Source organism: Manacus candei, unplaced genomic scaffold, assembly GCF_025592945.1.
Source record: "Manacus candei isolate 608988 ecotype Guabito, Panama unplaced genomic scaffold, ASM2559294v1 h1tg000041l, whole genome shotgun sequence".
Classification (NCBI taxonomy): Eukaryota; Metazoa; Chordata; class Aves; order Passeriformes; family Pipridae; genus Manacus; species Manacus candei.
The window spans coordinates 7,991,013-8,014,676 of record NW_026138089.1 but is presented as its reverse complement, the minus strand read 5'-3'; the positions used below and the strand labels follow the sequence as shown (position 1 = coordinate 8,014,676).

The 23,664-nt window shown below is 37.2% G+C and overlaps 3 protein-coding genes across 13 annotated transcripts in view; 2 read left to right on the top strand and 1 right to left on the bottom strand.

Annotated features, from left to right (window-relative positions):
• RAB9A (RAB9A, member RAS oncogene family) overlaps positions 1 to 23,664 on the top strand; it is a 394,770-nt gene that overhangs the window by 17,703 nt on the left and 353,403 nt on the right. For 5 of the 7 annotated variants that reach the window (XM_051794990.1, XM_051794989.1, XM_051794993.1 and 2 more), the window contains one exon: positions 1,797 to 4,637. In XM_051794990.1, coding sequence (XP_051650950.1) covers positions 1,831 to 2,436 — 606 coding nt within the window. In that variant the 5' untranslated portion in view covers positions 1,797 to 1,830 and the 3' untranslated portion in view covers positions 2,437 to 4,637. Of the gene's footprint in view, positions 1 to 1,796; positions 4,638 to 23,664 lie in introns of those variants that run through there. The other 2 variants (XR_007905820.1, XR_007905821.1) reach the window with 1 other exon arrangement.
• Positions 7,373 to 12,326, bottom strand: TRAPPC2 (trafficking protein particle complex subunit 2). 3 transcript variants are annotated; one of them, XM_051795007.1, is made up of 5 exons: positions 12,182 to 12,326; positions 11,268 to 11,377; positions 9,108 to 9,250; positions 8,388 to 8,475; positions 7,373 to 7,506 (listed from the first exon to the last, which is right to left on the bottom strand). In XM_051795007.1, exons 2-5 carry the CDS (start codon positions 11,358 to 11,360, stop codon positions 7,408 to 7,410), a joined length of 423 nt encoding a protein of 140 aa, XP_051650967.1. In that variant the 5' UTR covers positions 11,361 to 11,377; positions 12,182 to 12,326; the 3' UTR covers positions 7,373 to 7,407. The 3 variants fall into 3 exon arrangements, with proteins under 3 accessions (XP_051650967.1, XP_051650969.1, XP_051650968.1); XM_051795009.1 differs by lacking the exon at positions 12,182 to 12,326 and adding an exon at positions 12,018 to 12,040; XM_051795008.1 differs by lacking the exon at positions 12,182 to 12,326 and adding an exon at positions 11,482 to 11,685.
• The window catches only part of OFD1 (OFD1 centriole and centriolar satellite protein), a 30,468-nt gene continuing 19,086 nt past the window's right edge, over positions 12,283 to 23,664 (top strand). The window contains exons 1-11 of one of the 3 annotated variants that reach the window (XM_051794920.1): positions 12,283 to 12,356; positions 12,480 to 12,581; positions 13,433 to 13,633; positions 14,413 to 14,481; positions 14,567 to 14,594; positions 15,340 to 15,447; positions 16,136 to 16,272; positions 18,329 to 18,502; positions 20,442 to 20,548; positions 21,559 to 21,678; positions 22,978 to 23,051. In XM_051794920.1, coding sequence (XP_051650880.1) covers positions 12,486 to 12,581; positions 13,433 to 13,633; positions 14,413 to 14,481; positions 14,567 to 14,594; positions 15,340 to 15,447; positions 16,136 to 16,272; positions 18,329 to 18,502; positions 20,442 to 20,548; positions 21,559 to 21,678; positions 22,978 to 23,051 — 1,114 coding nt within the window. In that variant the 5' untranslated portion in view covers positions 12,283 to 12,356; positions 12,480 to 12,485. Of the gene's footprint in view, positions 12,582 to 13,432; positions 13,634 to 14,412; positions 14,482 to 14,566; positions 14,595 to 15,311; positions 15,448 to 16,135; positions 16,273 to 18,328; positions 18,503 to 20,441; positions 20,549 to 21,558; positions 21,679 to 22,977; positions 23,052 to 23,664 lie in introns of those variants that run through there. The other 2 variants (XM_051794921.1, XM_051794922.1) reach the window with 2 other exon arrangements.

Here is a 23,664-nt window from a genome sequence, read left to right as displayed (position 1 = left end):
TCATGAAAGCATTATTTATTAAGAAGCAGCTCCTATCTAATGGTGTAGCTTAGATAACTTATTAATTAACCAACAGTAGAAATGAGGGAGATAAATGAATACACAGGACCATTTCCAAGAGTTAAGCATAGAATCTGTAACTCATATGCAGGTAGTCCAGTGACTCTGCTAAGGCTTTTCACGTACATTAAAATGTATGTGTTCATACCCTGAGCCATAGCAGTTATCCCCTAGCTCTCTGAAGGGTAAATGAACAATCTGCTTGTTGCTCCTATGCAGTTTTAACATTGTTGTGATACAAATCTGTACAAAATTAAGGATTTATAAATATTGTTATTAATTACACAATATGAATTGATTAAATTACTTGCTCTGAACAGATCTTTAATGGAAGCAGCCAGGTCCTTATATTTTGAAATTTCTTTGTGTTGAGGCTTCAAAGTATTCCTTGTGTCTTACTGTAGGTTGTATCTAGCAAATAAACACTCAAAGATGGAAAGTCACTGATAAAAAAATTCCTGAAATTTCTCACTCCCGATGTAGGCCTTGATTGTAAGGCAGCATAGAGTCATATGACTCTCATGCCAGCTTGTGTCAGGTATTAATTCTAGAGTCACACTCTGTGGGTGATGTATATGCCAGTAACACTAATTACAACTAGCAAGACCGCATTCCTTCCTTCAAAGGAAAGAGACAGACTAGGCAACTTATGACCCATTTCCATTTTAAATAGATGCTATTTTCAGAGAAGCCTGTTTGGGCTGAATACTTTGAGCTCTTTTACTATCAGGCAAGTTTAGAAACAGCAGTTCTCCTCATACAGAAACTTAAGTTTGGGCTTGTTAAAATGAAACTTTACCCCCAAGCAATTAAAACACCATTTTACAGTATTAGATAAACAGTGTGGTGGTGATGGCAAAGGTTGGGCTGGTACAAAGCACTGATGAGCAAACTACTTTAATGCTAGAGGTTTTGTGTTTTTTAAAATTTATTTTTTAAGTCTGACAGTTAAAAAGCCTTCATTGGTTGCCATCCCTATGCTGGCAGCCAGATTATTCCCTAGCACTTCCAGACTTTTTGACATTTTTACTATGGGAAGTTGACACCTACTAACTGAACTGTCAGTATCTGGCATCTTGAGTACCACTGAAGTAGCAACAGTGAATTTGCTTTTGTAGGAGTTGTAATAGTATTCCGTTCATCAATGCTGTTGTGCAAGGTAAACTATAAAATATTGAATGTTCGTCTACTGATATCTAGTCATATGACTTTTAAAATAAAATTACAGCATTTGCATTTGTTCTAAAGATAACTGTGTTCCCAGTGAGTTGGTTTAGAATAACTTTGCTAATGAAGTACAGCACTGAAGTTATTAGTTCAAGGCATGTGCTCTATAAAGTTTTCTCACTCCACTTTTTTTTTCATGGATCTTTTTCAGTGAACATAAATGAATCATTGCACTTGTTAAATGTGATGTGATACTCCTTCTGCACAAAGGGGGGGTGATTTGAAGAGTTTGGGGCTTTTAAGTGTTTTAAGTGACAGACCAGTAATTCATGCAGTGTACTGCTTAGACTGCCATGCAGATTGCAGTCTGTGGAAGTGACACCTCTTATACACGGTATTTTTGAGAGGATATTCTTATTGGAGTATCTAGACTTTACCTCTTTAGTGTATCCTTTTGCTTTTGTACATGAAACTTGATGTTGGTGGACTTTTACACATTCTGGATATTTCTGTGTGCAAAATTTGCTGCTTACGACTTTCCTTTTTAATGATTTTCTTAATCTTTACAGGTCTAGGGAATCAGGAAGATCTTTTCCTGTAACAATGGCAGCAAAATCATCGCTCCTTAAAGTAATACTGCTGGGAGATGGTGGCGTTGGGAAGAGTTCGCTGATGAACAGATATGTCACCAACAAGTTTGATGCACAGCTGTTTCATACAATAGGTGTGGAATTCTTAAATAAAGAGTTGGAAGTCGATGGACATTTTGTTACAATGCAGATATGGGACACAGCAGGTCAGGAACGATTTAGGAGCTTGCGGACTCCTTTCTATAGAGGTTCTGACTGTTGCCTGCTAACCTTCAGTGTGGATGATTCTCAAAGCTTCCAAAACTTAAGCAACTGGAAGAAAGAATTCATTTACTATGCAGATGTCAAGGAGCCTGAAAGTTTCCCTTTTGTGATACTGGGTAACAAAGTTGATATTGATGAAAGGCAAGTGTCTACAGAAGAAGCCCAAGACTGGTGCAGGAATAATGGCAACCATCCCTATTTTGAAACCAGTGCAAAAGATGCCACTAATGTTGCAGCAGCCTTTGAAGAAGCTGTTAGAAGAGTTCTAGCCTCTGAAGATCGATCAGATCACTTTATTCAAACAGATACAGTAAACCTTCATCGGAAACCGAAACCCAGTTCATCTTGTTGTTGACTTAAATTTCTTTTTGCCAAATTACTGTTGACTAGCTTGCTCTATAAATGAATGGGGAAGGTGTAGTAGGTAAAATAACAAATGGGTTTCACTCTAATATTAAAATTGTAATATTCTGCTGCTTTCATGGGGGAGAAAAAAAAATCTCCCTTCATGAGTGACCTGTTACTGAATTAGTGACATTTTCTGTTTAGGAAGATGTCAAGTAAAAACATAATATAAGAATGTAATTTGCCAACTTTATTCAAATGATAAATACTTTGAATATAATTAAAACTTGAAAGTTCTGGAAGCACTACTTTGGAGAAACTGTTCTGGAATTCAGGCACAAAGATACTTTTATATGTGTATATTTTTATGAAATCAGCATTCCACTTTTGTTTCATTAGACATCAGTTTCTTAACAATGCTAGATATTAAACTTCAGTCTCACTACATTCCTTTTGCTGTGAGTGGTACTTCATCTCTAAATATTATAAGTTAACATAAATTACCTCTAGGTCTTCTAATTACCTAATGTTGCTGTAATTTATGTAGGTTTTTAAGTAGGAAATAAATTTCCTACATATTTAATGTCCATTTTCTTTTCATTTACTCTTGTAATGCTGCACTAATTTTTCCAGCAGTTTAATTCAAAATACTGATGATTTTTAAAGCTAATGTGTCTTTGCCTTAAGTCCATTCTAGCATGTTTCTGATCAATAAGGTGAGAAATTGAGTAACTTAAGTATAACCAACCATTTTTGAAAAAGAAATGCTTTATTCAGTCAGCTTTAACAGCACTTGAAAGGATCCACATTATGACATTTTTTAGGAAAATTTTTAGTGTACAGCCTTAAAGTTCCAAACCTCTTGTTCCTGTTAACCTGAGCTATGAATGTGTTGACCAGTAATAACCTGCACTGTGAAACTAAGGATTGGCAATATGTAGAGAACTCAGGAAGCTCTTGACTTACAGTAGATTTTGACAGCTTTCAGCCTAATACAAGTATATAATAGTTATATAGATAGTGTTTGAGCTGAAATTGACCCTTATTTAAATTGCTGTTTTAGGATATGGACTTGTACATTTAAGATAATATCTTTTATATTACTGAACTCATTTCATAATGATGAACAGGAGCAAATTCTGTATTTAATGGAGTCTTTTTTGCAGTCATGCAGACAAAACCACAGAAGGTAATTTCAGGCTTTCAGTTGCAGTCTGTGGTAGAATACTTCTATGAGAAATTGTTCAGTATTGGACCTCAGAGTAACCACTGTCCTTGCAGTAGCAAAACTGATAGTGCACTACTGCTTCCATCTGTAATCTGACTGCTAACAGGCACACAGGTACACATCTTGTGGACTGAAAAAGGAAGTCTGAGGCCTGTAGGACAGGCCATGTTATTCATTAAACAACTGCTTTCTGTACAGCAACTTTTTTGTTCCAGTAGAAAAGCCTTTATTGAGAATACGATACCAGCAAGCATTTTCTCTTTAAGTATCTGATCGGTCTGTACCAGGTGTACTTATTTGGAAGTAAAGCTTGCAAAAACAAACCCTCTTTGTCACTCTTAGTACACTTTTCTGAATGCATTGTATTGCTTGAACCTGTCTAGGGCAACTTTACTCTGTAGATCTGCTACTCCTGCTTAAAAGTGACATCTTTTTACCTTTTGTGCATTTCTAAGGCTGATTCATTCTTGCAGTCCTGCATATACAGCAACAGAACTGTGTTTTAAGCTTCAGTCACTGAGCAGCTAAATATAAGTTGAACTGCTACTTCTGTTATGTTTAATTTCTAGTCAATGAATCGAGATCTGTGGAGAAAATCGTAGCTAAATGGTTCCTAATCTTAGGATGGGAGAGCAAAAAGCTTTAGAAATGAAGGTTGCTTGCATTAAGGGCTACTAAGCTAGTGACATGAAATTGTTGTAAAACTACTACCTTACTACTTAAAGCTTTCTTTAACATTCATTTTAGCAGAGATTAAGGTTGAAACAAAACAGGAGCTGAAGATACTGTGACTAGAGTATATGACTATAGATAACCTTAATTTTTTCCTTTTAGCAATTATATTTGAATGATGAGAACCATTGTGGTCTTTCTTGTGCCAAGGCATCCATCTGTGTCTTCCCATCTGTCCCCTTTCCATGTAACATCATGGTTACCAAGCCTCCATCTGAGAATTAGGTTTAATAAAGTTAAATAAAACATAATCCCATAGAAGTGTATTACTCATGCCCTGGGAGCTGTTGTACCACAATGGTACACTAATCACGAAAGTGGCTGTAGTAAATAAGACAGTATAGGGATTAGGTTGAGGTCAGGAATTGGTCTCACAGCAAGACTACTTAGTACTTACAGAAGCAGAAGTCTCATAACAAGCAGTTATAGGTACAAAAAAAAAATATAATGCTTAATAACAACCATTCATTTCTGTACTTTGTAAAGCTTAGTATCATTCCATTTGGATGTAAGGTATGCATTTGTGACTTATATTTCAATTCACTGTTTTAAGTGCTGATGTACTTCAAATATTATGGGGTCCTGTTAGCAGTTATTTAGAGTTCTGTAGAGTGACAGAACATACTGCATAACATGTATGCAAAGTTCCAGATGTCCTTGAAAATGAGGAGCAAAAAACAGTGTTGTGGCAGATTGGTGGGACTGCTGAAAGCTATGCTTGTTAGAACAGACAGCAGAATGGGAAGGGGCAGAAGAAACTAGCCAGGGCAGCTGACAGCTCATGTCACAGCAAACTGTATCAATGCTTAGCATAAGACTGCTGCCAGAACCAGGCTGCTTCCTCCAGCGGCCTCTCTGTACCTCGAACGGAGCTTCCTTTAAGTCATGTGACAGGTTACCTAAACAGTAATAGAACCTTGTAGAAAGCATAAACAGGTGTTCCTCCATGCACAGAGAACTTGGAGCTACCTGGCCAAGGCCCTGGAGAGTTCTGTCACAAGACAGTGCTCCTCAACCACAAGCTCTGTAATGATAAATGAAGTGTTAGGCCATAATTTTTCCATTCCTGTAGTCAGTAACAGTCTGTTTTCATAAAGCCTCGATGGACCTGAGACTGCATTTCCCATTTACAATTTCTATATTCAGAAGAAAGAGGGAAAGATACATTGAGGGCATAAGAACAGGCATCATTTGGCTAACTGCCTCCAGAGATCAGGCAAGAAAAAAAATGCTTTCATTTTACTTAATGTCCTACTGCAGCAATGGATAAAGTTATTAAAAAATGCAGAGTTTCTGTAAATGATGGAAACTGTTAGCACTAATCCTCCATCCTTGCCAAGCTGTTTTTTTACTGCTATGTATGTGATTATTTAACTTAAGTACTTCTTCAGTGAGTCTTAACTGTTAGTATTTTTACAGCCAGCTGGAAGAACCTACTGGGGAGGAGGCAGAAAACAACAGCTGCTCCTTATCATATGAGCAAGAATGCTTTACCTCAAGTGTGCTTCTCTTGAGTTCATGTATATAGAAAAAAAAATAAAAATAAGTTGACTTATATAAAATTACATGATATTACCAAAATACAGTTTGTATGAAATAACATTGCAAAGACAAGTATTCCCATCTTCACCTGCCACCCCACCAGGTAATGTTACTGTGGTTACCTAGTTTTCTTCTAAATCACTTCAAGTATACTCAACACACATACATAGTGCATCATTCTGTGTTTTATTTAAGGTAAATACTGCAATCTTTATATCATGTTCTTTTTTTCCTCATGGTATATTTTACAGTGACAGTGTAGCAGTAAGTGTAGAAATAATAACTGACTATACATTTATAGCACATGTATGTAGTCCCTTTAATTAGACAGACTATGCAATATGTACTTCTTAGAACACCATGCCACTTCCTTTGGAAATTACTTTTCAGACATTTAAAAAAAAAGTACAAGAAGATAGCTTATACAGATTTATTGCAAAAAGGAGCAGAATACTTAAAGGATTGTAAACCTAAACAAAATATTAGATACATATATGTCATATTAAAAATTACCATTTTGGAATGATGGTAAGTTTTGCAAAAGGGTCCCTAACATGTTTTACAATGAAATAGGAGCCAGACAGGCCAAATAATGCCTTTCTGAAACTTCAACAAATGGAGTTTCATGGTTTAAAGATCCTACTCTAAATATATTTGCAAAAAGAAAGTTTTCAGCACTTGAAAAATAATGAAAAGGAGTGTGTTTAAACATGTAAATTTAGTTTGGGGGGGTTTTGTGCGTGAATTAGAATTAATGTCAGGGCAGACATGGCTGTTCTGGTCTACTTCATTCATTTCATTGATGCAATACTGCAGCTAAACATGTATTGCACTAAACATATGGTAAATTGGAAATTATAAGCTTTTAAACTTTGAATTTTTTTCTCAAAGCTTCTTGAAATACTGGAGACAGCTTTTCTGTCTATCCTGTTTTATTTTTATTGAGCACTTTATATACACACAATTACACATTAATAAATAGAGACCTGATTTACTATCACAAAGTGTAAGGTTAGTCTGGTTAGTCTGCAGAGTAAGTTTTCTAGCGAAGGAATGAAAGTAGCAAAGTTTATAACAAAATTAACCACCCTGTTTTCCAGTCAAGAATTCTCATTTACTCATATTAATTCAGATAGCTGGAGACATCTTTTGCATGTAGATCTGATTTCCTCCTACCCTGTGTAAGAGGCTTACACTTCCCATGTTGACACCCAAATGTCTTAGTTTGTACCTGTGCAGCCTCTGACATTTTAAAACTTCTTCATACCACATAAAAGGAAACTTCTTAAGATAACATATTTTAACCAGAGAAGTTTGGCTGTTCTTATCTGTACCATCAAAAAGAAAAAGTTCCTTCAGCACCCAATTTGTCAGTCTTCAGAAGATGAATCTCAAACATGCAGGGAACTAACCAGAAGAATAACAGTTCAAACAGTCAGGAAAATATGGAAAAAAGACTCACTCAGCGAATTTATTTATTCAGCTTAAAAGGTGTTTCTTCCCAAGGAACTGGACTTTCCTTTCAAAGGCAGTAGATCGAATAGGAGAATTGAGTTCATAAAATGGATTCATTGCAAACTGGGGAAAGGAGAAAAACTTATCAATAAACACAAATACAGCCCTGGAAATGTCACTTAGGTGAAATCTGCTACTAGCTTTTGGCCTATTTAGTGCCACAAAGAGCACAGAACTCCTAAACAGTCCTTTCTTTCCAGGCCCTTGCATTCTCCCCATATATGTGCAGAGCCATCCCCTAGAACCAGCTCCTCAGAACAAATGCATCACAACACCAGTTGAAATTTCTCTTTTGGAAATAAGCATCATCTGAGTGCCTACAGGAGGCTGAGATTGTGATGTTTCCCATGACAGTTTGCCATTACCCCATCTAGTGGAAACACACTGGGATGTGAGAACAGGGCTACATGTTCTGAGAGCGAAGCACTGCCGCCAGGCTTTGTACAACAGTCCTTTCCTTTTTTATCACCATTAATGACACAATACTGCCCCAAAATGCCTCAAAAGAAGTTGCCTCCCAACTTCTCTATTACCCAGAGAAGCTGTGGATGCCCCATACCTGGAACCCTTCAAGGTCAGGTTGTGTGGGGCTTTGAGCAACCTGGTCTTGTGGAAGGGTGTCCCTGCCATGGCAGGGGGTTGGAACGAGATGATTTTTAAGGTCCCTTCCAACCCAAACCATTCTATTCTGTGAAAAAACCACTGGACTAAAATGAAGAGTAAATTCTGAAAGAGCACAGTTTATAACAATTTAGAAAAATCTACTCTGTTTAATGCAAAACAAAGCCTTTGTGTCACGTTACCAACTCTGGCTGATGTGGACAGGTTCTTCTCCAATTATACAGGCCCCCATGAGAAAATGTGCTAAAACATCTGTGTTTGACCATGTACAGCAGAACATGCTTAAAAGTACTGCAGCAAGACCATAAGAATTGGGTTCTTACCTTTATATACAACTCATATACATCATTAAAGAAGTTCTTAATTCCATCTTCTAGCCTTACATCATGAAGCATTATAAATCTCATATGTACAGCAATTAAGGAAAATAGAACTTTCAAGAAGAAAAGAGATATGTAACATATCCTGAGATAAGCATTTACACCTAATTCTGCATATATGTTTAGCTGTACATGAAATAGCAGTGACTTATAGGAGGAAGCATTTAAAGAAGTATATATTTCTGAATGTGGATGACACTCTCTGAACCTTTGCCATATACCCCTAAGGTTAAAATTACATTCAATGTTATTTGCTATGTATAACAAATGTTTCTCCACAAACACTGCCAGGACATAAGATCAAGCCTTGACACTGCATTTTCACGACTGGTGTGATTGACACCAAGCTCCTCTCTAGCACAATCAAAGGGGTTGGAACAAAGAATCATATAAGCTTGCTTAGACCCTCTCATACTTCTTTCCTCCAGTCCATGTGAGCTCCACATTTCATTAGGCTATTTCAGCTCCTCCAAAAGTAAAAATCCACCTTTCCAATTGTTCCCAGTTTGAAACAGCTGCTGTGCCTCCCAACACAGTTCTTCCTGAAGCTGGTGACTCTCTCTAACAACAACAGTGAAAATCTGCTCCAAACTCATTTTATGTCTTTCTGGCGAAAGGCTTTTCCTATAGAAATATAAGGAAAGAGAATAGGAAAGGATATGTCCAGCTGTGACAAAAGCAGAAACAAACCATTCGTTAAACTTGTCCACAGTCTTCAGATACATGTTGTTAGAAAGCCACATGTTCTCATCCACTAGGTCAAGAGCAGCATGGGCAATGAACTGGTTGAGATGACGATGATCATCCTAATGTATTCCCAGAAGACAGAGGGTTAGTAATTCAGTGAAAAGGGTGAAATATAAACAATAGTTTGCTCAAGTTGCTAAACAACCAGTGCTCAAGTTACATAAAGATACATATACCCTGCTTTTCTGCCACGTCATATTAAATTGTCATGATTCAAGGAAGAAAAAAGGTCATCATAATATCGCAAAAACATTGGTCATCACAAAACCAGTCTTGAGAGCAGCAGAACCAATAAAGCCTATATTTATCGCTCAGGAATGAATTCAAGCATGAATTCTTTTGTTTACCAATGGGTAAACTCCCACTGCTAACTCATTCCACAAAAGAGGCCCTGGTATGTATTTTTCTCTTCCTTCAAGACACCTATTTTTGCGACATTTACACCAATGTAGCAGTTTTTGTACTGTAATGTTTCTGTCAAATTTGGCAGAAATTGAACAACAGATTACAGTGTGTAAAATCAGGGGGACAGATGGGGAAAGCAGAGATGTACAGAGGACAGGTGTACTGATAACATCACCTAAAGATTCTGTTCTTTTCATGTTACTTACTTAGAAACAGGATTGTTTTAGTGTTTTGTAGGTCTTCTTTTTCCTAAAACCTAGTGCAGAAAAACATCCTGCAACTAGTATTAAATATGTGCTTACAGAAGTAAATTGCATCTCTTCCTATAATAAACATCAGTGGCCTTCATGAGAGTGATCAGTGTTTGGCCCTATCATTAAAGAGCTGTGTAGGCAAAGACCTAGAACACCAGAAGACATCTGCCAAGAAGAGATACAGAACAAAATGATACTGCAAGCTTTTATTAGACTGAAAAAATAAGTAGTCTTGCACTGTTTCTCATAATACAGGGATGCTGTTACTGCCATCGTCACCTCAGTTTTTCCCACAAATCAGGTATGGCTCAGTCCATTAACAGCTTTGCAAGTTCCATTAAGCCATACTGAGGAAGAGACTAGGTAGCAAAGTTAAAGGGGCAAAAGCTTCTGCTGATTTACCACGTACATTATGCAAACCTCTTGCCTTAGGGGGCTGTGCAGTGCCACTGAATTCACTGCAGTGGCATGTCTCAGAAACAGGCATAATAGTTGCCAAAACATATCAATGTCTACTCATTCTCCTTCAGTGCACATCAAGTTTAGATTCTTAGGACCAAAATTAGTACTCCAAGCTCAGTCGGAGAAGACGCTTACCTGAGCCAAGTTATTTCCATTAGCAGAATGCAGAAAATGAATTTTTCCACAATCTGACACACCCTCCCACTAAGTCTAGTCTGAGTAGCCTTATTTATGATCTTTTATGGGACACTAGCTCAAAATACAGATGATGCCATGCAGTTCAAATCAGTGACAGTACACACTTCCACTTTTGGATACGCTCACAGATTCACATACTTTTATTCTGAAGTCTGTTTTTTCTTTCATGTAATATCACTATGCATAGATTTGATTTTTTCCCATTGGAAGCACTACTGATTGAGTAGTCTTACATTTCTGATGTTTTCAAAGTCTTTATTTATCAATACAAGTTTTAAACTTTTCTTACTTAGAAGCAAGTATGACTAGTGAAGATGGTTAAAAAATATTTTATAGCATAAAAAATGAAGGAGCTTTCAAATTTATGTTCCTTACTTTACCTTATTACTGCATACAAATACCTTAAAATTAAGTAGCATTAAATAATGAACAGCTATTATAAAACCTCTACACACTAACAAAAATTACCAAAGCACAACTAGGATATATATTCTATAACATATAGCAGCAAATATTTAAGGAAGATGTGTTTTATGAAGAACTTGTATGATCTGACAAGGATTTTTAAGAGACTTGAGAACTCCAGAGTTCTACTCCCTATGACAAAGTTTCTGGTTAAAAAAAACAAACAAACAAACAGAAAACAGTAGATACTACTTCTAATAACATGCCGGTTGTGTTTCTAATACACTGTAAAACTATACAATTAAATGCACTGTAAGTACATCATAGGAATGTCACAGGGGAAAAAACATACCTTAGACTCTACTTTTCCAGGAGGCAGAAATTCCATTTCAAATATGGGATTATCATGATGACCAACTATCACGAAGTAGAAACTTCCAGACATTCTTCAAAATAGCGCTCCTTACCAAAAAAAAAAAAAAAACAGACATGCTGATGACTCTATATATTAGTCGGTGTAGAAGTGATCCTAAAAATTAGCTAACATGCTTCCTGTTCATATTTACCAGAGGCTGAAGAGAGATAAACACTCAGGTACGCATATCAAGAGGACGGACCCAGTAGTGCCAACTACCAGGACATGAGGGAACAGGCAGAAGCTGATGCACAGGAAGTTCCACCTGAACACCAGGAAGAACTTCTTTACTGCTTGGGTGACCGTGCACTGAACAGATTGCCCAGAGAGGTTGTGGAGTCTTCCTCGCTGGAGATATTCAAGAATACTATGGATGCAAACCTGTGCCACATGCTCTGGGATGACCCCGCCTGATCAGGGAGATTGGACCAGATGATCCACTGTGGTCCCTTCCGACCTTCCCCGTTCTGTGATTCTGGGGGGAGGGGGGAAAATATCCTTAGAGCGCTAAACATCTCCTGGAAGTGAACCTATTTGCTGGTACCTACAAACGCCTCCTGCACCGCTCACTGATGATTTACCCCCTGACAGCCCCCTCAGCCCCCTGGACGCGGCGATCCCACGCAGTAACGCGGGGCACCGCCTCCGAGGAGCCTCCTCGCCTGTCTCTCCCCGGACCCTGCTCACAGGCAGCAGGAAGGGGAAGGGTCGCCGTCCTCCCTCGCACACAGCGGCCGTGGGGCGGTCCCGCGGCCCCACCCCGGGCACTCCGCAGTTACCCGGGAGGGATGAGCCGTCCCGCCGCCCCCCAGGGGAAGGACCGCAGGGTCGCTCCCGGCCCCGCCGCTCACCCCTCGCCGCGACGATCCGCCCCCGCTGCCGCGGCCGCCCGGAAGCGCCGCGCTCCGCCCGCCCCATCCGGCGCCTCCGTGACGGCACCGCGGCCGCGGGGCCGCCCCGCCACCGGCGGCACAGCCCGGCCGTACCGGGACAGCCGGTGGTGCTCCCCGGCCCCGCTCCCCGCGGGTAGGGGGAGGCTGCCCCGGGAAAGCCCGAGGGGGAGGCTGGGGCGGCGCTCGGCGTTTCGCTGGCCGTGGGTCGAGCTGGGAGTCAATAATGCCCCTTTTTCTCCCCCCCCCGGTGTTGTAGGGCAGGATGGCTTCGGTTGAAAGGGAGGCGCTGTCCCAAGAGGAGCTCCGGAAAAGACTGTATCAGACTTTTAAGAGCCGAGGCGTGCTGGACACACTTAAGGTGTGCTTTGTGTGCTACCTGTGATCCGCTGTACTGCTTAACACTGAGAGCAGTGAAAGCCACGCCGAATACAAATGTCTCACTCTCTCCACTGACGTATTATTTTTTGTGTCACGGTTGCATACCTGCTTTTGAAAGCTTAAAACTCTGTTTCTGTCGTGATCTTTTAGTATGCTATAAACAATTTGTATAACTATATAATGAAAATTATTATTTTCTCCTTTTACAGGAGGGAGATTTTCTGATTTTAGGTTACTTTTTTCTCTGTTTTAACTCATAGAATGCAAATATGTAAGGAAAAAAATGTCATTTAATTATTATTAGTGCCTCTAAGCTTGTTTGATTAGTACCCTTTTGCTTTCCTACAAAATAATTGATATTAAAGATATTGAATTTTCTGTTTATTTTCTCATCTCAGTTTGTGTGGCATCAGCAGCTTCTTGATATGAGACTCTAAAGGGGACTAGTAAGGGTTCCAGGTACACCTGCAATTGAGGCCACATCAGGCAGGCTTTAAACCAGAGGGAAGGAAAACAGCAAAGCAGTGATTGGGAAATTAAGCTGGAGGGTAGGAAAGTGGTGTTTGTGTGAGCTCTTGACTGAGAACAGTACTTCTTTTCAGTCCTCCATAGATCTTGAGGGAAAGTTAGGGATCACTGTATCCACAGTTAAGAGTGTTTTGAAGAAAGGCATGGTGTCCCAAGTGCACTTCCAGATTTTGCCAAAATTACTCTGCCCTGTTCTGTTATGTAGGTTGTACAGGTAAAATGAAACTCACGCTGGATTTTGAAAAATTAAAACTCTCATTGAGTAACATGTAAACTGAGAATACAGTGTTTTTTCTGTATCAGACGCAGCTCCGAAACCAGCTCATCCATGAACTGATGCACCCAATTTTGAGCAGAGAACTTCAGCCACAGACGGTTCCAAGCGATGACAGTTCACTTTTGATCACAGCTTCCAACAGTCTGGTGGCAGATCATCTACAGAGATGTGGCTACGAGTATTCGCTTTCAGTTTTCTTTCCAGAAAGTGGATTGGAGAAGAAGAAGGTAAGTTCAGTAATTCGCCTCTTCCATGATGTCTAAGCTTTACTTCCTGGGGGTTGTCATATTCCAACAACGGAAAAAAATTTTGTGATAGGGAAGTACAAACACAAGTACAGCTTCTGATGATCTCCATAAAACATTTCATTATTCAGGGCCATTTTCATGAATACTTTAAACTGGCAATAAGGTAACGATGCTGTTCTGGAAAGATGTAGCCACAGTCTGGCTGTGTGGCAGACTGTTTGGGGAACTGATCCTGGTAAAAGCTTGTCTGGCCATTCAATGCCCTAAAAGTGTGGTTCCTGGTCAGTTAAAGCTGTTCTAACTACAAAGTGTGGCTGAAAAGGGCAGTCCTTGCCTTTTCTTTGTTTCTTCTCTGTAAGTCTGTGTTAGGGTAAAGTTGTTTCTAACTGAAAATTAATTTCTTGACCTGGTGAATAGTTAGTTGTCATTTAGGTCAGTGAGCTCATCTGACTTGTATGATAAATGAAGAAAAGAGGCAAGGAAAGTAGCAAGGGCATGTATCTAGGGTGGGGAGGAAACAAAACTATCTCTTTTCAGAGCTTCAGCTATCATAAAGCTACCTGCTGGCTGCTGTATGTCTTAAGTAAGGGAGATACATAAATGTAGTACTAGAACAGCAGCCTCTGCATGATTTTACAACACAATAAATAGATCTTACAATGGAAAACATTGCACAACTGTAAAATAGGGTCTCTTACATATTTGAAATTATTTTCAATCAGTTAACCTTTTCTCACTGATCTTTCTTTTCCACAAAGCTGTGGACTATGCAAGACCTTCTTCACTTAATGAGGATCAGTCCAAAGTCCAGTCTTTACAAATCACTGGTAAAGTTATTTTGATTTTGAAAATAAACTTAAATTACAGCGGTGATGAAAATAGACTGGCTAAAACTTCTTTTCTTTCTTACAGACTTCAGGAACCCAGAAGGAAAATAAAGGTACAAGATGTTTGTATATGATGCAGACAAGGATAATTGTGTTAGCTTCATTTTTGTTAAGATGTGAGCAATAAAAATTCAGATTTCTTGAGTGCATGTTGGTATGGAATAATATGGATTCAGCTGGATTTTGAAGCTTGCAGTACACTAGGGTGATGAATGTTATATTTCAGGATTATCTGACTCCTGTTTGTTGTGTGGATTAGGTGTTAACATTCACTTATGAAATAAATGACTTGAACATTAGAAACATGAGAAGAATCTGTAATCAGGTATTAAATATAATGCTCTTTGGAAGCTTTTCACACTCCTTTTGGCAAACTCAGATTTTGGGTTGTGTTTATAATACTGTATTAGTTTGCAGAATGTACTTCAAAACTAGTTACAGGTTTAATTTACTTTCCATTGTTTTGAAAAAGAAATAATTCTTATGTCTTCATGATGAAACCTAGCTATACTGTATAACCTAAAGTAGCTTTATAATTAAGTAGTAATAATTTTCACTCTCAACTGACCTTGGGAGTGAAAGAGACAGAGACATGGATGGGAGGAAAAGGACAGCTTTTGCTGAATGAGGTGGACTGGATCATGCTTATAATAAAACCACAATAGTTTACTTAAATACTTGTTCTTTCTATAAATCAAGTAGGTTTTTCTTGTAAATTGAAAATCGCTTTGTTAATTACAGGCTCAAATTCAGTTTTGTTATGAAATGAGAACTAATTGATCTATTGGATCTTGCCAGGTTTTCTTATGCAGATTTTAATCGGACTTACAGAGCATCATCTAAATAAGGAAACTCATAACACAGAAACTCAGACAACCTCAGTGCCTCCTTATAGAGAATCTCTTGGTAAGTGCAGCCTGTGCAAGCAAGTCTCCCCAAATACTTTCATATTGGTAAATGGTATGGATTTATGTATTGTATGAATGGTATACTTTCATTACTTATTCAAAAGTAGCCTAAAGTAATAATAAGTGAAGATCATGTCTATCACTAGTACATGGAATTTCTAAATTTTCTTTTAAAAGGCAAGAGTCTTTTTAAGTTTTGAGGTTTTTTTCGCTCAGGTGTTTTCTTGGACATTTAGTTATGACAGATGGACTGTAAATGTTATGTGTTGAAACGTTCTAGAAAACGTAATTGTAAATGCGTGCCTTACTTCTCCTTCTGTGAGTGTTTCAGTGCAAGTTACACATAGACTGGGAGTTCTTGAATTATAATATGAATGCTGTTGTTAGTATATTATTACAAAAAAGCTAAAAATTCTAGTCCACCCATGGAAAACAGGATGAATGACTATGTAATACCACAAATAGTGCCTAAACAGCTAAGTGCCTCCTCCTAGATATGTGTTGTGTGGCATAAAGCAGATCAATGGCATTCTGCCTCTGCTTTTGTAGCACACAAGTGTTTCTAGGATAGTGCTACTTAGATAAGCTGAGGAACATCCTGCAGAGAGACAGGTTCCTGCAGTTTTTGGTAAGATAACTGTGGTGACTTTTTTTAAATTATGGTGGATATGTTGCCTTTTTTATAGCTGAGAAGCTTCAGCTGATTGATGAGCAGTTTGCAGACTCTTATCCCCAGCATCAGAAATACGAATCTTTAGAAGTAAAACTTCATGAATATAGAAAAGAAATAGAGAAGCAGCTTCAAGCAGAAATGCATCAAAAGGTATAACTCTGGTCAATGAATTTGAGGGAGACATTTGTTAATTTTGACTTTGCACATTGCAAACGTTTAATACTTAAAGTAAACTGAAATTAAAGATCTAAGAGTTACAGCAAGCACAAAAGGTTAAGTTAATCAAATATCAATTGTTAATTTGATGATATAACATATATTTGCAATCCCCCTTTTTTGTTATATGTGCACAGAATGTTAAGCTTTTTATTCTGATGTTGATTTGTAACAAAACATTTACTTGCTCTGGTTGTTATAATTTGGTAAATTTTATTTGCTCTTTGATTATTTTGTTTTATGGAGAAATGTTTACTCTACTTAGTCATGTTAATTATTTTCCTTACCAGTTATGATTTTAAAGCTTGAATTTCAATATAATGCATAGCAACTGAGAGCTGTGATTTGCTGCTCTGTAGTGTGGCAGATAGCTACTGTTTAATACTGGTGAGAATTTGCATAGTATTTTAAAGCATTGCATAGAAACACTAAAGTCATAACAGACAGTATTATTAATTATTACTGTGGGGTTTTTTCTTCCTCTAATTGAAGACAGCTCTTTTAGAGAGTTTTCCTTCATTTTGGGAATAAAATTAGAATTTTGTCATGTAATCCTTCGATGATCCCTGTGTCTGAAAAATGTAGCAGAAAGAATATACTGCAATTCATTTAAATGCATCTTTTTCTTTTCCATAAATTTCTGTCAAAATCAACTGTTTATTTAGATAGAAAAGATTAACTGTAGTTCATTTAAATGATTTTTTTCATTAGTTTCTGTCAAGATCAGTAGTTTATTGGGATATAAAAATATAATCTAATAATCAGAATTTTTAGACACACTTTTAAAGGCACTCAGCTGCATATAAGCTGTTTGAGGAAATCAATGTAGTCATATTTATTCACCTAGACAAGAAGAAGGATACAGAATTAAAACTGCCAATGTATTTTACCTTCATTTTTCATTTAGTTTTTATTCCCTAACTGTCTCTGTCTGTGTAATGTTCAGTTTGTATCAGTTTAAGCAAACCAGTTGTAAGAAAGGAGATTGAAATCTTAACCAGGTATAAATTTCTTCTAAATTCAATTGACTTGACTTGAATTCCTTAACAATGTGAGGTGAATTACTGTGAGACATCTCTAATTGACTTTGTCTGTATACAAGTGGTGCTGTACTGTCTCACTGTTTCTTAATTTTTCATAAAATTTATGCCCACAGACCCGAATTCCTAGATTAGACATTGCTTTTTCCCCTCTTTAATCTTTTCTCCAATCTCACAATTTTTCTGTCATTCTCTCTGTATTCCTTTACTCGTTTTTTCCTTACATTTTCTTATCTTGTATGCTTGCTTTCCCTTGTCATCCAAATTTTTATTGTAATTCTTTATAATCCCATTTGTTCTTGCATACATTGTATTTCACACACTGTATCGAGTCATGTTCCCTACAATTCTTCTGTGCAGTTGCAATATTCATACCTTCCTGTTTGTGTGCATTTACTTTTATTTTCAATTGTGCTTATAAGTCAGTGAATCAGGACTGTAACCTGATTGTGGAATCCCTCTTTATGTGGAGTTACATGTTCTGCATTTTTTATGCCATCCAGATGAATTTCTGTGGTTGCTGAGCAATGCAGGATCTGTCTGCTTCTACCATTTCTTGAATCACTAGTCAAAAGTGATTCTTTGGGAAAGGAGCAAAAATAGAGACAGTGTCAGAAGAGGAATTACAGAGTGTGACCTTTCCTTAATTCCAAGCAGAATATCATATCCGCAGTGTGTTTTTCTTCATAGGTTTCTATTTTGCTCTTGTCTAAAGCTAATAGTTTTGTGTAAGATCTGCTTTGGGATGCTTAATGAACACAAGAAAACTATGTGAGATGTGCAGGTAGCATGTCCTGCTAAGATACTTTTATCACAGTAATTAATTTTTATCAAATTATCATTTCCTAACTAGACTTTCTAGGTGAAATTTAGAATTGTCTTAGAGAGGATTGTCTTTGTCAATTCTAAAATGGCCCTGCTTAGCCCTCTCTTCCTCCTTTATGTAAAAGCTGGAACACTTTAAAGAAGTTGAAATAGCAAAAATTAAAATGGAGGAGAAAGTGCAGACCCAGAAAGAAATCTCTGAGCTGCGTCACGAGTTAGAGAAGACACATCAAGCAAAGTCTGAAGCTTTGATTTCTCGTGAAAAGAATGCTATTGAGAGGCTTCAAAAGCAACAAGAGGTAAAGTTCCAAGTATTTTTTTCTTAATCTATTAAAAATTATTCAGTGAATTAGTGAAACTAATTAGTGAAACTGATTTGTCTTTGGGAGACTTACCTTCAGATCTTACTTGGCCTATTAGGGAAAACTTTGAATTTACTTTTGTTCTCATAAATAGGAGAATTAATTTAGCAACTGCAAGAATGAATATGGTTAAATACCAAAGTAGAGGTGGCTAGAAAAGGAACAGCTCTGGAAGCTGGGATTGAAGGATCTAAATGTAATAAAGACTTTAAAGTCTGTTTTAATAGTTTTACTGAATTCAGATCACTGATTTTATTTTTTTTTCGTGGAAAGTTGAACATAGTTTTTAGTTAAAATCTAAGTTCTTTTAACTGCTGAGAAGGACTTAAACCTAAAGGGAATACATAGCCTGTAGGGTACAGGTAGACCGTTTCTGTTTGCCTTTATATGTTGAATGTTTTGAATAGCCACTGTCTTTACTGTAAGCTGGCATCTCTGTTTGTTTCTTTGAACACTTTTGTGTTGATGAGTTACTCCTTTGGGGCTGTTAATTTTTGGTGTTTTGCCAGGGTAGTAACTGTTACTACAGCACACAATAATTTGTATGTAGTTCTCAATTGCTTATCTCAGTCTCTGTTAACTCAGTCTTTGAGAGAATAGTTTGTTTGCTCTCCTGTTGCCTGTTTGCCTGGCTACCCCCCTGCTGTCTACAGTAGACCTTTGTAACCAAATAACAGTCATCCACAAATGCTAACCATATTTTTGCTTTGTTGTGGTGGTGTTATGGTTTTGCTTATGTCTTGGTTTTTTTTCCCCTGAGAACATGTGGTATTGGTTAACAAAGAAGTCATACAGGTTTCTGAATAGATTTTTGTATTATTATATTATTAAACAATTTGTCACTATGCCATGAATTTATTTCATGGTTATGTCCTTAGAAGCTTACAAGAAAACCATCTATTTTATGCTATCAGTCTTCTTTTGTGGGTGTGAAATTAATTCAATAATTAAAAAAACCCACAACAAATTACTAGATCAACATAGCTGTCAAGTGTTGTGTATGAATATTTAATTTCTCTTGTCAGCTTCTGAACTCACTGAAAACTGTATGTTTCATATACATAAGGATTCTTTTAGCAGAATCCAGGTATATTTACATTAAAGATGTCAGATCATTTAAGCCTTCACTGTGATAACTTGGAAATGTGGCTTGAGAAACTGCTCTCTTTTTTGTGCCAGGAGCAGCAGCTGAATCTTTCAGCACTGTCAAATGCACACAGCTTTCAAACTTGATATAAACACCTGTATGGCAAAATCATAATTTTCTTCTTAGACATTTATTACTTCTTTGGAGAGAAATAATGTCTTTTGTGCTTACAGATGAGAAAAGCCATTTTTATTAATAGGAAGATAGGTGAATTTTGGTATTAACATGTTCATCACTTACAGAATCCCTTTTACAATTTGTTTGAGTTCTATAAGTTAAACTGCAAAAACTGAAAGGCTGTTGGTTTACTCAGTTTCAGTTTTAAATCATGTTTCATCGGGGAGTTTGGTATTTGTTTTTTCAATTATGTCCTGTGAAAACATACAAAACTGTTTTTTATTTTAAAAAGTCAAGTGTTTGAACATATTTATTCTGTAATTTTTCCGTTTACATAAGTTTTAATCAGTGCTATTTCTTAAAGGAGAAGTGTTTACAGGTAGCCAATAGTGACTCCATTTAAAACATTTTTACTCAGAGTAAAAGTAGAAAGGGAATACAAAAAGATACATACAGTTGATTCTGGATGTTATTTCAAATTATTACTCTATAATTAATATTTATGGGAGTAAGATCAGTTCCAGAAGGAGATCCTTGTAAATTGAATGTGTTAAACAGTGAATACACGTATAAAGTGTGAAGTAAAACTAGGGATAATATTTTGTGATTCAGATAGAAGCAAAGGAAGTGTACGCTCAGAGACAAAGTCTGCTGAAAGATATCGAAGCCGTAAGAACCAGGGAGGCGGAACTGAAGGAAAGGATGGAGGCATTTGAACTGTAAGTTGCTGAAGGATGTATGTAAATGATGCTGTTGTCCTTTTTCTGAAAAGTTTACTTCAGGATGTTTCTGCTACTATGACGTTGAAGTAGATTATATGTCCCAGCAGTTACATTTTGAGCAGTGTTGTATACTGTCTCTGTTAGCAGGATACCCCACACAAAGGCTGGGTTTGGTTTTTTTTCTATTCCGCTTCATCCAACCAAAATGTTTCAGCATTGCTTTGGGGGCAAGGAACCAGATGTTTGCTTTGAAGTGCTTAAATTAAGAAAGAAAACAAACCCCCAAACAAAGAACACAGTATGTAACCCTAACGCTCATGAGTCACATATATGATATTTTGCCTTGTTAGTCCTATGTTTTGGAGTTGGGTTTTTTTATTTGTCCTTAATAAGATCAGTTTTCTTTAGTCAAATGAAAAAAATAACTAAACCATTTTTGCTCAAATTTTCAATACTACTTAGTGTTTGTGAGCAAAACGAGTATCCTGCTAACAAAAACTTGGGGTTTTTTATCAACCCAGCAGAGGGTGCTGATAGAATAGCCTGCTCATCACTGTCTCCTCTGAAGTGTTTCTGGTGTGGGAAAGTGAGCCAGGGTTAACCCAGAAGAGCTGTGTAATTGATTAGTACTGGATTTTAAATAGGGCAATTTAGTTTGTGTCACATGTCCTTGTTCTTAATGAACTACAATGACAGATTCTGATGATAATTTCAACTTGCTACAGTATTCCAAGTAAACACATTACCCTTTGATGTCTATAAATGTTGTTGTAGAAAAGAAAACAAAAAGTTTTGACTTTATAACTGGTCATTATATTATATTATATTGTATTATATTATATTGTATTATATTATATTGTATTATATTATATTGTATTATATTATATTGTATTATATTATATTGTATTATATTATATTGTATTATATTATATTGTATTATATTATATTGTATTATATTATATTGTATTATATTATATTACTGGTCTGTATATTTTTGGATATTTCAGCACTCAGAAACTTCAGGAAGAGAAAAATAAAGCTATTGATGATGCACTTCGGCGTCGAGAGGTTGCTGTGAAGAACATAGAGGAAACATATGACCAGAGGCTGAAGACAGAACTCTTAAAGTAAATTTTTCTTTTTTCTCTAGTAGAACACATGCTACTTCCTTAGAAAACAGAATATTAAATTGTATAGGATTTCTTTTGAAAAGCGTAACAGAGCAAGGACTTTGAAAATGTACACTTATGTTTTTGTTTTAGTGAGCTTGAATTCTTAACATTATTGCTTAGCTCTTTGCTAGTAAGAGAAAACGTACTGTTAGCTTCAGAAAAAGCTTGTTGTAGAAAAAAATTCTCTTTTGATTTTAGGTTATATTATTGTTGTGGTTTAAATTCTGTATTAATATCTGGAAAAGAGAGGTGATATTAGTCATACATTTAGAGAAGAGAATCTGAAGCAGTGTTAGTGACTTCCTTTGACCTTTTTATGAATGTGGAGGAGGCACAAAGGGGAAATTAACATGAAAGAGATGTGACATGTTTCTTGGAAACAGGGTGAGAGACACACTAGTCCATTGTACAGACAGGCTTGCTCTTACCTTCTTCACCCCTTCCCATTTTTGGAGAGGGATTCTCTCATATAGATCACCCTCTTTTATTTGGTACCATCTGCTTGAACATAGTTTCAAAGAATTGAGGCAGAATAGCCCTATGAGGTAGTATAAATGGAGAAAATTAATTGACTGAGGAGCTGCATTTCTGAAGAGGAGATGGATGAGTTACAGTGAATGCCAGATTGATTATGAGCCAGCAGTGTGCTCTGGCAAATCAGGCAAACAGCATGATGGTAACATTAGTAGCAGCATGGCCATCAGACTCGGGGAACTTATTGGCTCCTTCAGGTATTGGGGAAGGCTGTTCTAGGAATACCATGTCCAGGTTTTGGCTCCCCAGTTCAAAAAAGTCATGATGAAACTGGAGGCAACCTAGTAAAGACCAGCAGGATAGTTATTGGATTCTCAAATGTGACCTCTGAGTTCATATGGCAGGGCTGTAAATTGTGGCTGGGGAGATTTAACTTGGACATAGGGAAAAAATTTTTAATGGGAGAGTAGTGCAGCATTGGCACAGATCATCCAGAGAGGTGGTGGAACATACATCCTTTGAGGTTTTTCAAGACTTGGCTAGGAAGAGCCACACATGACCTGCTGTAGAGTTGGCAGTAGTCTTGCTTTTCAAGCAGGTGGTTGAATGAGGTGATTGTCAGGGCCCTTTCCAACCATTTTGGTGGCCCTGCAATAGTTAATTTTGTCAATAATAATTGTGTGATTATAGTGTAGTTTGGGAAAGACTGGAGTTTACACAAGTGCCTGGGCATGTGTGTACACACATACTGTGGGAATACATAATTCTTTTTGCTTCTAGATATCAGCTTGAATTAAAAGAAGAATACATAACCAGAACCAATAAAGTTACTGAAGATGAGAAAAAAAATAAAGGTAACCATCTGTCTGAGACTGATAAAGTACCTGTTTGTCTCTAGAGCTTTTACTAGCAAATATCAAACCACTACTGTTACTGAACAGTCACAGTGTTCAGTAACAGTGGTATAAGTGACAGAAAAACCATCACAACAGATTTTAAAAAGATGTAGCAGGATTCAGTGACAAGTCAGCAACTCCTTGCTGTTCGGAACACAATGGGAACCGTAAGCTGCCACTTTGCACAGAGGCTGCAAGGCATTCGTGGTTTTCCAGTTTCCCCTTTTCTTCTGAAGTCCTACTACCTCACACTCTTTAACTGATCTCTGGTACCGTACCCTTGAATGGTTGCCAGTTTCTGCATTTATTTTGCACGAGATGCTTAAGTGGAGCTTGAGGAAGAGAGCTGGAACAGATATCATGTTTAGACTTTTAGGTACCTCTGTAAGAAATGATATATCACACACATATGAATTCAATTTACTTCATTCTAGAAGTGTATATACATATGTATATATACATACACACAGTGTGATTTACTTAATTTTGAAGGAATGTGTATGACATTCAGTCATTTTTATGTCTTGAATTAAATTGAATGTTGGGCTTAGCAGCTTAAAACTGTTTTTTG